This window comes from Urocitellus parryii, chromosome 7 (genome assembly GCF_045843805.1).
Source record: "Urocitellus parryii isolate mUroPar1 chromosome 7, mUroPar1.hap1, whole genome shotgun sequence".
In the NCBI taxonomy this organism is placed as follows: domain Eukaryota; kingdom Metazoa; phylum Chordata; class Mammalia; order Rodentia; family Sciuridae; genus Urocitellus; species Urocitellus parryii.
Genome location: NC_135537.1, coordinates 65,031,922 through 65,048,334, shown reverse-complemented (window position 1 = coordinate 65,048,334; position 16,413 = coordinate 65,031,922). Strand labels below are relative to the sequence as shown.

Below are 16,413 nucleotides of genomic sequence, written 5' to 3'. Positions count from 1 at the left end.
ACCCAGACATATTTAAAATTTTTTTTCATTGTTGATAGATCTTTTATTTATTTATTTGTTTATATGTGGTGCTGAGGATCGAACCCAGTGCCTCACACATCCAGGTAAATGTGCTACCACTGAGCCCCAGCCCCAGCCCCAGCCCTGCCAGACATATATTTAAGAAAGATTTTTCTGTCTTAGAAAATTAGTGATAAAATGAAGTCAATAACACAAACATTTTAGGTAGATTTTAGCACCTATATCATACATAGTGAAAATTGTGAAACTCAGATTGAAAATGTCATTCTGGTTTCTGAATACATTTACCAATGTGAGAAAATATTGACAAGTTCTAATTTAAGGTTATTAGAGTACAGAAAGAGTAGTCCCTTTTGGATGTTCTAGAAAAATCCTTATAGATTTTTTTTGCTGTTCATCTGAATCAAACAAACATTGTTATCATATGGACTTCAGTGGAGTATAACAATTCTAAAAGGATATGTGCTGGTCAAGATAAATTTTATAAGAGCTAAGCTGCAAAATCAAGTAGGAGACAGTCATATTATTTAAAATCTGAAATTGTCATAAGACTTTAGAAAAATTTTCACAAACATACTTGGTAATGAGATACCTAAAAAATTAAGAATTTCATTCTCATACTTTCTGAAATTATTCTGCTTTTTTTCTCTAGTGAAAATAGTGCTAATTAATAAGTTTTAAGAACCACAACTAAAAATTTAACACATGTTGCTTTCACATCTGTGTGACAATCAGAAGACATCTTTGCTGGAGGCACAACAAAAATTATATAGTCTTCTGACAGTTCTAGATAGACAGAAATAGCACGTGTGTCATGCTGCAATAAGACAACTGACCTCTGATCAGGATTTCAAAACAGAAGTCACTGCACTAATGTTTTTATGTTAACAAACATATGGTTCACTTACATGTAAAAGGACTTCATTCCTTGTCAGTCTCTCCCACTTTAAACACAAAAAGTTTAAAATCACTTTTCACTTAGCATTTGGGACTGAGGTCACTGTGACATTATGTCTTTTTAAAATGGACATGAGGACAAGAGGATGCTCAAGAAGCCAAGTACTACTTCAACATAATGAACAAAACCATAAGGAAATTATTTTGAAGTTCCTTCATTATTAGCATGCTCCTAGGATCATTCTTTCCTGAATGGCACCCAAATACATTTTTGATTGGTATTTTATTTGGAATGCTTTATTTATATACACACACACCCATGCACACACACACACACACACACACACACACACACACACATGAATTATAATATAAAATAGCAATTCGTTGTTACAATAGTTATTTATAAGTGGACTCTATTCAAAGTCTTTCAAGGCATGATACACTCACCTTAGAGAGGCCACCTACTTCCAAATAAAAGCAGATAATGAACACATTCCAGGTGATCCAGAGGGCAGTCCACACTGTATACTGGATAGAAGGGGGAGGGAGAAAGAGAAGAAAAATGGAGATGAAAGGCATGTATACTAAATAAATCAATAGTAAAGATGTCAGTAAGTTTCAGTCCACTGGAGACAAACAGGCAGGGAATACTCAGAAAAGAGTGCTCACTATAAAGTCCCCTGAGATCTAGAAATTAAAAATCCAATAGTTCTATGGCTTTCAGTAGATGACAATAAACCTAGATTTATTTTTAAAGTGCTTTGCTGGCTTGCAGGTACACGTTCAATTCAAGTGCTCACTCAATTTGTTTTCTGAGTATTATCTTTTCCAGAGAACACAATTATGCAAAGTTGTCCTTAAGTTATAATATTAAACTCATACATTTTTAGAAATGTTAGTCAAAGCCTAGAGCTTTTATGAGCCTGGATGAAAACCATGCTTGAAAATGGATCAAATTAACATATTTTTATTCATTGGATTATTTTATTAAGAATAGATCATGTGCATCTATAATTATATAGTAAAAACATGATCATACAATTTTTAAAAAAACACAACAATTGAAATGAGGGTAAAAACAAGACAATGAACACTGTTTTTCCATACTAGAGAAAATCTTTTATTTACCGCCAACAAATTCCAACTTTATTGATTAACTGATTTACTGATAAGATGATTTTGTATTCTGTTATGTACTAGGAAATACCTTCACCCAGAGCATGAGTCAATCTTATATAGCTGTAGATAGGTCTTATCAATGGAGAGAGTCCTAGGATGTACCTCATCCCTCAGTTTCTTATGCAAACATAGAAAATCAGAAAATTGACTTTTAGAAAACTATTTGGGTAACCGAGGACACTCATACCATAGAACACAATTATAATATTTTGCCTATTCATTTTACTTTACCAGAAAAGTCTCAGAATTCTTAATTCTTTAAATGGGCATATTAATTAAATTATTAATTTTTATGAGTGACCACAATAGTTGCATGCTTTTCACAAATTAAAATGAATATTGAAATCACTCTGTGAGCCATGGAATGTTTAATTTTAGATGGTATAAAATAGACATGTTCCTCTTAGAAATCTTATCCAAAGCATCTATTTATTTGTAAAATACAATTTAGATTTTATGTATTTCTGTTATTTATTTATTTTTGGTACTGTGGATTGAACCCAGGAACACCTTATTACCGAGCTAAATCTCTGAGTCTTTAAATTTTTTTTTTTTTTTATTCTGAGACAGGTTTTTAAAGACTGGGCCTCACCAAGTTGTTGAGGCTGGCCTCAAACTTGAGATCTTCCTGACTCAGCCTCCTAAATCACTGAAAGAATGCATTACCACACCTGACTTTATGATTTTTTAAAGACTTGCAAAATAATCTATAATTGGATATAATTATACTTCTATAATTGGATATATTTGATGTCACATTGTACTTCCTTGGTGGGGGTGTTTTGCTTTTATTTTTAAAGGATAATGCAATTATATAATGAGTCAAAACTTCAAAAGCAATGGGAATTTATGCTAAAAGCAAGTTAAAAATTATCATAAGTAAAAATATATTGTGAGGTTTTAAGTATTTGAAGATATTGCTGATGCTGAAATATCTTCTTTTCAGAAAGATAACTAGTCTGAACAGTTTTTAAAAATGTGCAACATGCATTGAAACACACTTTTCTGAACCACAAAATATTCCCATGAATACTGAAAATAGCTACTCTGCATCCTTAATGTTTATTTTTTTTGCAAGTCACAATAACTAGAACAAATTTTACTGCTTTTGCTAATTGGATGGCATCTAGTCCTGATAGATGCATTCTACATAAATATATATGTGTTGGAACATAGCTGACCAATAAGTTATGAGAAAAAGGCCAATGATAAGAATTAAGAAAAGCATATCAAATAAAGCAAGACAATGTACTAAAGTAAGAAAGTAAGGACATGAACCCAAATCGTTACATATCCATATGATTCTTAATTATGGGAATTCAAATCTAAATGCATAATTATCGCATTAGGAAAATCAACCAATGCAAAGTTACAACAAAGGCACAATAAAACAAATCTATTTAAAAATTATAGCACAAACTCAGTGATGGAAGTGACTCACAAGCTATCACGTGCAGTTTCTGAACTTTGATAGATAAAACTACCAGGCTAAGTAGATGGTAACTGTCAGCTCAACATGTTTAACTACATCAGGGTTATTATTCTGGGACTCTCTGTGCTCCTATTCTGTGCTATGCACTTTACATGGTTCCCAGTCTTCACACTAAACCCAGGTAGAGAGGTCATCATTTGATTCCCTACTGGGTGTCAAGAGTTGGCATGTGAAACCTGATTGGCTCCAGAGCTGAGATTCCTAAGCCCCACCTGGTAGGCTTTCTTTAAAAAAATCTTAGAAAAATGACTAAAGGTTAATTGTAAGCTAAACTTTAACCAAATTCAGCACTTCATCAAATGGAAAATTCACCAATTACCGGTTTAAAAAAATGTATTTTATTCTTTTAAGTCCTATAGGTGGTAATGTTTGGAGAATGACTAGGATATTTTGTGTTTTGCTATCTATGTAGCATGCATCATATGAACACCAAGGGTTCTTTGGTTTCTTTTTAATGATATTGTAGTTTCTTCTAATGCATTTTTTGTTGAGGACAAAGGATATATTATTGAATTTTGGACTGTTATGAGACATAAACTGTATACTTTGACATGCACTTGTGACACCAGTTTGATCACAATCATATGGGAAAAGAGATCTCTAGCAATATAAATAGATGCATAGGAATTTACCTAGCATAGATATTAGGGGAACTCATGGCCTAAGATGTGCAATCCCCTGTCTTCTTTTTGAGGTGGGTAATTTTATTAATAATTCAATTTAAATGAGAATTAAAAGATAAGACTCTTCATTTTTGACAAATACTCCATTATGGAGTTTGTTGATATATTCATTTATTTTTTTGCAAGTCACAGATAGCTTAGGTATACTTGGTAAATAAAAGTCTTAAATTTTCCAAATAACTCTGCATGATCTCTGTCTCTGTCAGTCTGCCTCTCTGTTTCTTGCTCTCTCTTCTACTTTTGTTATGTTTAGTAAACATATTTTAAATCCTAACTCACGTTGACCATGCTGTGAAGATTAATAAAGAATGTTCATATGTTCTATGTGGCTTCCTAAATATTTCCTTCCTAGTTTTATGAGGACATTTCAGTACTTTTTAATTGACACGAACTTTAGAAGTCTTTTATTCTTTCATTGAGCAATTAGTTTATAACATGAGTTATTTTTATGGTCTGAGTTTCCTCATTTTCCAATGATCAGAAAGGCCATCTGGTCATTCATTCTTTCACACGTGTATCCATCAGTCACAGTATTTACGCACAATATGCTAGAGTTACAATAAAAAGTAGTGTAATATCCTTAGTATTTAGTTTAGTATTCATGTTCAGAAGAACATTAAGAGAAACTACCATCCATACATTTTTAATGGCAAGGAAAGCAGAGCTAAGGCCAAGAACAAAAAAAGACATATTAACAGTTTAATAATTCATCAAGTCTTACTCTATATTAGGCTATGGTAAGCAAGTCATATATATTATAGCATTTTAAAAAATGATCTGTGATCAGATTTCTACAAATGAGATATGTGTGGCAAAAAAGAAAACAAATAAATATCCTAAGGCTTCACAGCCAATAGTTTGTGGAGGGGATTTAAATCCATGACGAACTGAATTGAAACTTAACACCCAACTGTCATATTGAGCAGAAGCTCAGGGGAGATATTTATGATGATGTGGTAGAAAAGGTTTGTTATATAACAATTCAAATCAAAGTCAGTTGTTGTTCATTGCACATGAATTTTGCATAAAGGTCCAAAGAACTAAATTATGGTCTTCATAAATGTATTGGCTTTTTAATTTTTAAAGTCAGCTTTGAATTAAATCTAACTCCAAAGTTAATCTTTTTTGTCTAAAAAAAAATGTGAAATCAATTAGCTAACTCATCTGCCTTTAAATTAGTGAGCTTGATTAAATTAACTCATCCATGAAATAATAAAAATTTAAATAATTCTAGGGCAGACCCTTCTGTTGGAATTCAGAGACAAATTTTGAAATATTTGGCATAGGCATAGACAGGAAACAAATGATTCTACAACAGAACATATGTTGACAAATATGGTCTCACAGCTTCATACTGTCTTTAATCAAAGAAACACAAAAGGTGTATTCAAACCTTCACTGAACTTGGTATCTCTTAGGGGTATCCCCAGGGGATACCAAGTGAAGGAGAAAAATATGACAAAGTTATTTCTGTGCTCTGAAAATAAATATAGAAAGAGTGAACTGCACCTTTTAAGCAGTGAGGGTATCTGGAGTGGACTTATTGCTCTTTCATTTGGTGATTTGGTTGGCTTTTTCTAGCAGTCTTTGATGTCTTTGATTATACTGGCAAAAGACCATGATGTTATATTTCTCAGAAGAATAGGTCTTGAGGAGTAAGTTAGCGAATAGTAGGGACAGGTAGGACAGCACACACTATTTTGTCATCTAATTCCTCAACTGTTTTCTGATTGAGATAAGCAAAGCAGTGAGGCCGATTTCTCTTGCTGAACAATTGCCATCATGTTCTAAGAAATATATGTCTAGGGCATTTTTAAAGTCACTGAACCCAATCACCTTAAATTCACTTATGATGTGTCCAGTCAAGGATAAAGCATTTTAAAAAGTCTCTACGTGCAGGAATACATCTTGAATATAACAAGGGGTAGGCACAGTCCTTTCTTCCAGGAGTTCACCGCTGCATGCAGTGAGACTGGCAGGGAGACAATGAAAACTAGTGGGGGATCAGGGTAGAGAGTCATCAGGATCTGCCGCAGTAGGGAGCACAAGGCACTCAGCCCTGAGTGGGGTGCTTAGGTAAGGCTTTTAGTGGGTGACAATTCAGTTGAAGAATTATTAAATGTTTTCCAAGAGGGCAAGGAGAATATCCCAGGCAGAAGGTTTAGTATGTGTGAACTGAAGAGGCAGCGAGCATGTGGTCTTTGGAAACAGCAAATCCTTAAGCATGCCTGGCATAAGGGAGGCCCATGGAGAGTAGGTACAGCATAGGTAAGCAAAGGGGCAATTTTAATAAGCTTTGGTCTCCACTCTAAGGAGTTTGGAAATTTGCCTATAGACATCGCAGTTCTTGTTCTGCATTGTCCTTTATCTAGACCATTTTCACAGTGCTAACTAACTCTTTGGATTCAAGTGTGGCAAACCCAATTTTTGTCAGAAGTGGCAGCAACTTCCAACCTATGTTTTGCAAATCTACACTGTAAGTTCCACTGAATTATTTCAGAGACAGACATCATATTTCATTCATCTCTAGGTGAGCACTTAGGACATACCTGATGCATCAAACTGTTAGTTTGAAGGGATGAAATTTAATTGGCATGATTGGTATTTGTTTCAGCCAATATTAAGACTAGCAGAAGTGACTTGGGGAAAAAATCTGTAATCAAAAAGCTCTTTCCCTGCTAAGTGAAGTCAGTGTGGATTTCTGATCCAGGTGTCTTCTCACTGCTATTGAAAAATTGGTGCCTCCCGAGACACGCCTTGGTTAGTGTGACATATGCTGCATTCAATTTCAGTCTTTTTTTTAATACTAGAATTAATTCCAGGCCAGCAGTAGTATCAAACCAAAGTATTCATGAATACAACCCAAGAATAGCTGCCTATCGTGTGCTAAAACAAAATAAATATAATGTAATCACCTTCCCAAATAACAACATGGCCTTCACGTAAAGAGAATCCCTTGCAGAAAGATTTTCCATATTATTGATTACTGATTCTTCAGGCATTTTTCTCAAATAGAAAATGTATAGATGGATGCCTACAAAGGCAATAATATTTGACAATTGACTGAGGAAGCAGGGCAGAATAATTTCCTAGGTCAAAACTTCTGCTGACAATGGCAAGATATCATCTGAGTTCTGGTGGTAGAAGCAAAGCACAGATTATGCTAAAGCAACTTCATAATAAAATGAGGGAGGCCAATAGACATTCAGCTTTCTCCTTTGCTATTTGTGTTCCCTGGGCAAGGAAACCGTTTTAACCTTTTTCTTTATCTGTAAAATCAGAGATGCTAATACAGACCTCTTAGGGTACTTGAGAAGATTAAATAAAATGAAATGTTTGGCATGGAGGGCTTTCCTACCACTCAATATTTTCTTTCTCTTCCCTTCCTAGGAGAGAGTCTAAATAATAGCCAAGAAAATGAGATTTGGTTGGCAAATGCATTAAAAGAGGAAAATCAGAGGAGTAAAAATATGAATTGCTTATCTTTGCAGATGTTTCTCTTTGAGGATTCTGAAAGTCCTAAAACTGCCTTTCTCCTCACACATAAATGGAGCATGTGTTACATTTCACATTCTCAGTGAGCTCTTTGCCTGGTAGAGAGGGCTTGAATGCCAACAAATTATAACACACGCTCAAGACACAGAGACAAAGGAACAGAGAATGTTTAATCATGAAAGCACATGCAAGGACATGTGCATGAGAGACTGAAAGAACTTACTAGAACTGGGGCATGAACACCATGCAAGGCTGTGAGAGCAAGAGGGAGAGAGACGGGTCAGAGCAGAGGGAACATAAACAGAATACAACCTCTGGGCCTTTTCAAGGCTCTGCACTTGGTTACAGACTTTCCAGGCCTCTGCCTCATTGCTATTCTCATTCCACGTTCATGGCCATTCCACCACCTCCAGAGAGTCCAAGACTTTGTATCTCACTTCCTCATTCCCTTCAAAATGAACTCCTTGAAAGTAGGGACTGTAATTTGCACACTTGGCTAGCTATCCAGACCTAGTTCAATGCAGTACTCTATGAATGTCTGATGAGTGAGTGCCAATTACAGGTATTGAGCTCTTTCTTCACACTCAGTGATGCTTTCCACCCAGAAACCCCTTCAGCGTATTCTCTATGGACTCACACTCACTGGCACCATAAGCACTTTTGCAGGACACCTTATTCTGTCACCCTGCCACGATCAGACTCCTCATTAGGCATCTCTGGCACAATGTGGTTCTCTGTATCGCTTGTCATAGTTATAGTTCAACATTTCTGCAGATCTCCCCCACTCAAATGTAAAATGAGCACCCAAGAAGGCCACAAATAATCTGTATATGTTCAACAGCATCCAAGACACCCCACACAATGCCAAACACCTAGTAGAGACTAAAGGAGTATTTTTTATAACCAAATAAATAACTGGGGGGGGGGGGAGGAACAAAGTTAGAAAACAAAGAAGAAAGGTAAGGATGAGTGAAGAAAGGTAGGAAGGAAGAAAGGTAAGTAGGGAAGGAAGGAGGAAGGAAGCGAGGGAGGGAGAGAGGACAGCCTTCAGAGATCTGAGTTTGGTAAAGTGCAATAGTCAAGAATATTCTTAGATTTTGGAACCAGGAAAGGTTTTTAAGCCATGAATCAGGTAAGTGAAAAAAAGACTCTGGAAAGACTGTGAACAAGCAGGAAATCCATGTATACAGAAAAGAAGGCTAGGCTATGGTTAAGTGAAGAGTATGAAGGGCTAACATGCAGGGGGCAGAAACAACAGGACTAGATAATATCTTTAACAGGTACATGCAACTTCATTCTATAGAAGCCCTTGGTTTCACAGTCAGCTGGCATTTGGGGCCTTAGCAGAACATGAACAACATAAAATTTAAAAAGTTGGTGGGTGGTAAAAGTGTTTGTATTCATAGAAACAAACTAGAACATATTTAGAACCCAATAATAGTTTGATATTCTGCATGACATTAAAGCATCTGGTGCTCTAAGTCTGACTCTAGGAAACATCTTTCTAGTAGATTACACAGTGGCTCAGCAGAGGCTATTCTTAAGAGAAGCAAAGTAAAGCAGAAATTGTTTAGCCCTGCAGCAAATTGAGTGATATCAAACCCTCTTGGGGCCATGTTGAATGCCAAGTCTGCCTGTGGGATAGTTATTTTCACCTCTTTGATACGATGGAAGATATAAAAAAAAAAGCCAATTTTGAGATTCAACACAGAACAAGTACATTTATAGGAAAAAAAACAAAACCTTTTTTCCAACAAATTGGATTAGTAAAAATTGAAAGGTGGCTTATTTGTGTCACCTTCCCCCTGAAGTATGGCAACATTACTGCATTGCAGAAACTATTTACCAACTCTACTGAATTCTATACATTCATTCAGGCTCAATGATTACATTAGACTATGTTATTCCTATTTTCAATACCTTTATTATTATTACTCATCATTTTCCAACACCTGTTTATACATCTAGCCAACAATACTGCCTTCTTTTTATAGAAAAAGCAACGAGTTAAACTGAATAACTACCACTAGAGTGCGAAGAACAGCATGTACTTCATGAAATTGACCTGTAATGGAGCGTGGGCTGCCCATGTTCAGCATAGTGTGGAGTATGGATTTGTGCTTCCAATACATCTTGAAAATTGGAGAAAAATTCAATAATAAACTGTATGAAATATATGAGGAACATGCACTAAATTTTTCAGCACATGCATTTGAAATATCCTAAGTTAATTAAAATTATATTGTTTTCAGTGATTAAACAATTATGCTAAACAGGATTGGTTTCTAGGGCTAGTGACAGATGTCATTGAAGATAAATGACATCTTATTACACTGCTACATTAATAATTAACATACCCTACATCTCATAATAACAATGAGATCAAAATCAGTCTTTCCACTTTATCCAAACTCTATTTTAAGTGAGTCACACTAGATCATCCCAAACTTCAGGACATATTGCTTTGTTCTCACTGTAAAACATTCATCATGTTGTCTGTTCCACCGAGTAATATTTCTTAACAGAATTGAACAGTTGAGGGCTAGAACAGCATAAATACATTTTATTAGATGGACCTCTATAAAATTATTTCATTCATCTTCTTATAGAAATCATGTAGTGTGCATATGAAGAGGCAGTGATAACAATAAGACTTACCACCATGATGTATCGAGGTCTGTACTGAATAGTTCCAAACAAACCCAATATGACCACTATTATATGTAGAAAATTTCCAAGAATAGGTGCCCACTGGAAGCCAAGGAAGTCAAAGATTTGTCTCTCTAATGCCGAGAGCTGCAACAAAGCAAAGGGAGTTCATGAGTAGCTTATCCAAGCATCATGTCACCATCTCAATCCTTATTTCACTGCTGGAGAGGCCGGCATCTTCAATCTCAACACTTGTAAGCATCATAACCACGAGCATTATTTTAATTAATTATTATTATTATTTTTTATAGTGCTGGGATTAAACTCATGGCCTCATGCATGCTTGGCAAGTGCCTCAACACGGAATCAACCCTTGTTGCTAGAGTTTTAATACCTATTTCATGTACTGTTTTATGCAACTTCTCTCAGGAAATATACTGAGATAACTTTCAATGTTATGGCTCCAAATGTAAATTTTGAACCTATCTAGAGAACTAAGAAATACTGGTTAAGTAGTTTTTTACAATAGAAAATCCAGACAAATAAGACTTAAATTCATCATTGTTTGTAATGAAATAATTGACTTAATATAACATACTTAGAGCAATAACCATAATGATATGACAGCTGGTATCATTTTGAAAACAAAACAAAACTCTTACTTAACTTTGCCTTCCTGTGTTAAATATATACTAACCAAACCTGTTTGGTTTCTTCTCCTTTCATTAGACTTCCAATAGTGATAATGACTATAGTAATCATCATTTTGAAAACGTGTTATTTACTTACCCTTGGCTCAAGACTAAAACCAGAGTTAAACATTCCCTTGGAAGTACATTTTACTAAGTTTCTATACCTACATGAAAATTCAGACTAGGTGAAATCCTTTCTGGACACCCAAATAAATATTATGGAGCCATAACAATTTTAGAGACACCATAGTCTATTATATTTGCATTATATAGAATTGTATTTTAAAATAATTCTTCAGTACATCAACCTGTACACTTAAACCATTTACGATTAAATAGGCGAATTTCAGATAGTACAACGAATACCAACAATGTCAATTATCACAGACACATGGTAGTTCTTGTATTCTATGTCTAAATTTTTTACAATTCTACTTGCATACTTGAACATAATCTTATATGTTTGAGGCATTTTTCTAGATTTCCTTTGATAAAGTAGGAACTCTAATAAAATGATCCAGTGATTGATTAGCTATTCTGATGGCACCAGAAACTGCAGCTTTCAGATGAAAATGGCACCCTTGGTATTTTTCCAGTTCTGCGACAGGTGTATGCCTGAATAGCTTTAATTTCCTTGGACAGAAAGAAATGTCCTCCATCCTGTAAGCTGAATTTACCTTGTTTAAGTTGTGAAGGAAAAGAGAAAAGAACAAATGCCTAAGAGAACCACACCAAGTACCCATTCATTTTAGGAGTATTTTCTGATTGTGAAATGATTTGTCACTATCTCCTACATCTGCAAAATGCAAGGAAATGCTAAAACACAAAATAATCAGAGCAATGTCAGTAGCGGCACTGTGTTTTCAATCTCTTGCTCATATCTCCTTCTGACTCTAATTAGTTCCCAGGAAGCTTCCTTTTATTTATTGGCCCATCAATGATATAAATATGCACTGTTTTTTATGTCCAAACAGGACTGATGGGCTGAGAAAAAAAAAGCAACCCTGAAGAGCAGCCTTAGGCAATTCATTCTGAAACAGCTACCCTATTTTAAAGCTGTCGTGCATCACAAATCCTTTAAAGTGAACTTTTCAGAGGAAAACCCTTTCCTCTTTCTACCAGAGGATGCATGGAAAGTGCTCCCTTTTATGATATTAAAGGGACAACACATCATGAAAGGGAAGTCAAATTTTCAATCCCTGGTACCAAAAACAAAATGCTATTTATTAACATTTATTCTCTGAGAATTTAAAAAAATTGAATTCGAGCTGAGTCAAAAAAAAAAAAAAAGAGTGGAAAAAACAAAAACAAATGGTTATCAAATTTAGAAAGGGGATCTTACCAAGAATAAGACACAGGTCAGCTGCAACAACCATGCAAACCTACAACTACATTTGAACATTGTATTTAAAAAAAACAACTAACAACTATAATTAAAGAAAAAACTTCAAAAGTAAAATACCATCATATTTTTATTAACTATTCCATCTAATTATCATCTTAAGCTGTTTAGTGGTTTATTTCACTGGTAAATATAAATACTTCCTGCTTGAATGCCACAATCTCTAGGGACACCACTTTTCAACTCTAGAGCATGTTATTAATAATAAAGTATGTTTCCTCTCATACATGGAAGCTAGAGAGGAAAAGGGAAAAGAAAGGTGTGGGGGAAATCTCATGAAAATCAAAAGGAGAACAGTAGGAATAAAGGAAATAGACCAGAGGGAGGGAGGTGGGGAGAAAAGGGGGAAATATTGGGCCAAATTATATTGTTATAACGTGTGCATGCATAATAGGTAACGATGAATCCCACCATTATGTATAATTATAAGCACCAATGACAATATGAAAAAACATGACCCAGAGTCACCAAATGAAATTGGATGATATCCAGGTCACTTTAACTCAGAAAAAGTATGAGAATAATTTATCAATTTTACTATCAAAATGGTTCTGATCCCTGGTGTGATGAAGCCCCCAGGAACTGGCTGGGAAGGTCATCATGTGCACTTCTTTCCAAGTCTTTGGTCAGTAATGTCAGATTGGGAATTTGATATTGGCCGTGATGGGAATATTTACAAAGTGGAAATTGGGAAATGCTAAAATCAGGACTTGTTTGGTTTGAGAACCTATTATTAAACCTTTGCTTGCACATGACTTGGGAAACAGTGGTTTGATTTGGGAGAGCATAGGAGGAAGTCTCCACATTGGTATGGCCTACCTAGGAAGTAACCCAATACAGAAGAGAACAGAAGGATGCAGGGTCCAGAGAAGGGTCTGAGGAGATGATACAGCAGGAAAAAGAATGTATGAGACACTGGAATTTTAAATACAGGTAGAAAAATCCAGAAAATGCAAAGGCAATAAAATACTCCAGGAAAGCAAAACCAACCAGACACCGATTTAAAACAGAACAAGAAGCACTGACTTAAATAACAATGCAATCATTTGTAAGTGAAAGCTAAGGTAGGTAAGAACCTGACAGCTATGAAGAATAGGATGGAAAAGTGTATGTCTCTTTTCCTACAGAGTTTTTTTTTTTTTTTTTTTTTTTTAAAAAGCATGCCTGTAATCCCAGTGGCTCAGGAGGCTGAGGTGAGTTCAAAGCCAGCCTCAGCAATGGCAAGGTGCTAAGCAACTCAGTGAGACCCTGTCTCTAAATAAAATATAAAATAGGGCTGGGGATGTGGCTCAGTGGTTTAGTGCCCCTGAGTTCAATCCCTGGTACCAAATAAACAAATAATTAAAAGACAATTGAAATCAGAATAAAAATACTGTAAAATACAGTATCTTACTGATACATCTATTATGATTAATGTTTCACACGGCATCTTGCATAATTGCTCATAATAGTTATTCCTAATTATGAAAACTAATTCACACTTAATTTTAAAGAGCTATAAAATCTCTGTCTGGGTGACCAAGCAGGTTCCTGAGCATTTACAGACTGAGTCTACAGGATTAGTTTCTGTCCAAGTAAAAGCCAAGCACGCAGGCTCATTCTTAATGACTAAGCGTCTTGGAAAGTCAGCCTCATGGGAAGAGAAGGGAGCTGCCTTCCCTCTCATTATTCTTGGACTTTTGCTCTACTCACTAGAGACAAATACAATGAAAAAGATCAAAACAGGGTCACTAGTGTCAGTAGAATCGTAAGAAAGCATTTGATCAAAACACAATCTCACAAAAGACTATGGAATTAAAGCATATTGCATGAGTTGGTACTCTCTTCTGTGTAACTTCTAGCTTGAGAATTCACATGGTAAATATTTTATAATCATGAAGTATTAATTCTTAAAGTTAAGATTTAAAAGCTCCAAGTAACATTTTTATTAGCTAAATTAATATTTCTTAGGCCATTTCTAGGAGGTTTTGGGTTGTTAAGGCAGGTTCTTTATGTATGCAAAATCTATAGGACCCTCAGCTCACCAATACTTATTTCCATTTCCATATCTTATCTACTCAATTTCCAAGGGCCTTATCATGCTTTATATGAGTAATATTCATCTTCTATGTATATATGTATGTCTATGCTAATGATGGTCTTATATTTTAAACTATAATTTGAGAATTTTATTTCATATCTCTGAGTTAAAAAAAGAGATCAATAGCATTTGCAATGTGACTCTATTTCCTATTGACATATCATGAAAGTTCTAACATGATATTTACCACTATGATAAAGCAGATACTATCCTGAAGAAGTTTTCATGTACCTATAGACAGCTAAATAAGCCTTAGGATGTATATGAACTTTGAGATGGATCCAGGAAATCCAGGTCTGGCTTACTTATATGGCTCATCCAATAATGACAATAATAGTATTAAAGTCTTCACTGCTTTGGCTTAGTTTTTTATTATTTTTGCTAGAGGTTAGACAGCAAAGTCTATGTCAGTGAAACCAGAAACCAATGAATCAGTGAAATGAATAAAGCTAGATAAAATTTAAAACAGTTTAATTTGTCATCTTCTTTTCCTATTGCTTGACTTTTAGAATCATCTCTGGTGGTCTAAATGGCCATGGTGCTTATAGAGGTAGAAATGAGGTAGAAATGTGGGTGCACAGAAGAGTAGAGTCTGTAATGCCAATTGTGTTTGCCTAAGTTGTTTTTGGAGCTAATTTGGTTAAGTGAAAAAAATTCTCTCTAAAATGTTTGTAAAAATTTCTTGAATTCTACCTCTATGTTTTCAGATCCTGTATCTCAAGAACATTTTCTAGTATTACACTTCAGTAATGAAGGTATAAACTTCAAGCAAATGGCATAGGATTTCAGAAAAGTGCTTTACATAGTGCTGCAAATCTATTTTTTGAAGAAATAAGGGACTGAGTGTATCATATCATGGAAATTTTCCTGTTGACAGAGGAATGGATGTTACATTGCAAATAGATTGATGGAGGCTGATGAGTTGGAAGAGTGCATGTGAAGGGCATCTATGTACCACAAATTCACTCAGAAAACCCCTTCACCTTGTGCACTGACTCAGCATAACAACTACCAGACTGATAACTATTTCCCCAACTTCTCATTATGTCAGGGAGTGAATTGATGCATCAGAGAAATGCTCTAAAGCCTGAAAAATAAAACACATGGGGATGCTATGCATACCACATTATTTAACACATGATTTTTCAGTACTTATTAATCTAACTTCATCCTAAACAAATCAGGATTGATAATTATTTCTTATTAGATGTATGAAAAAAATAAACAATCAGCTCATTAACATCAGAGTATCTTTATGTCTTCACTAAACCACTGTGAAATCATGCAACAAAAAGAACTAAATTCTGAAATAAGCCATATTACAAGAGGTAGAGATAACGAAGAATGCATGGAGATGTGTTTCATGATTTAATCCTCTTTCTTTGCTGCATCCATTTCTAGATCAGACACTCTCCCCTCAATGCTCACAAGGGGCAAGTTGTATCTTTTAGAAACTTAACAGCTGCATTATCCTTCATCAAACTCCAGTTTCTTCCTCAAAAGAAGATAATCATCATCTTTATCTTGGTGATAAATATTAAGATAAGCAGATCAAGACCATGGATGACAATCATTAGTAAAATTGGTATGCTAGTTTCTTATTGGTATTTCAGTGCTCTAATGAATTATCAAAACTTATACTAGTTTTTTGTCTTCTGTAGTTTAGAAGTCTAGGAAGGTTCTCAGTGGGCTAAAATCAGTGTATGGGCAGGGCTACACTTCCGGTGGCTCGAGGGGAGAAACTCTTTCCTTGGCTTCTTCAGCTTCTAGAAGCTGCCCAACTCCTGTGTCTGTGGTTCCTTCCTCTATCTTCAGAGTCA

General features: G+C 35.1%; 1 protein-coding gene across 1 annotated transcript in view; it reads right to left on the bottom strand.

The window, feature by feature from the left end:
* Window positions 1-16,413, bottom strand: part of Nkain3 (sodium/potassium transporting ATPase interacting 3) — a 340,996-nt gene that overhangs the window by 283,404 nt on the left and 41,179 nt on the right. Inside the window, exons 2-3 of the mRNA XM_077801184.1 lie at window positions 10,429-10,566; window positions 1,369-1,449 (exon numbers count right to left, since the gene is read on the bottom strand). Of these exons, the coding sequence (XP_077657310.1) occupies window positions 1,369-1,449; window positions 10,429-10,566 (219 nt within the window). The remainder of the gene's footprint in view (window positions 1-1,368; window positions 1,450-10,428; window positions 10,567-16,413) is intronic.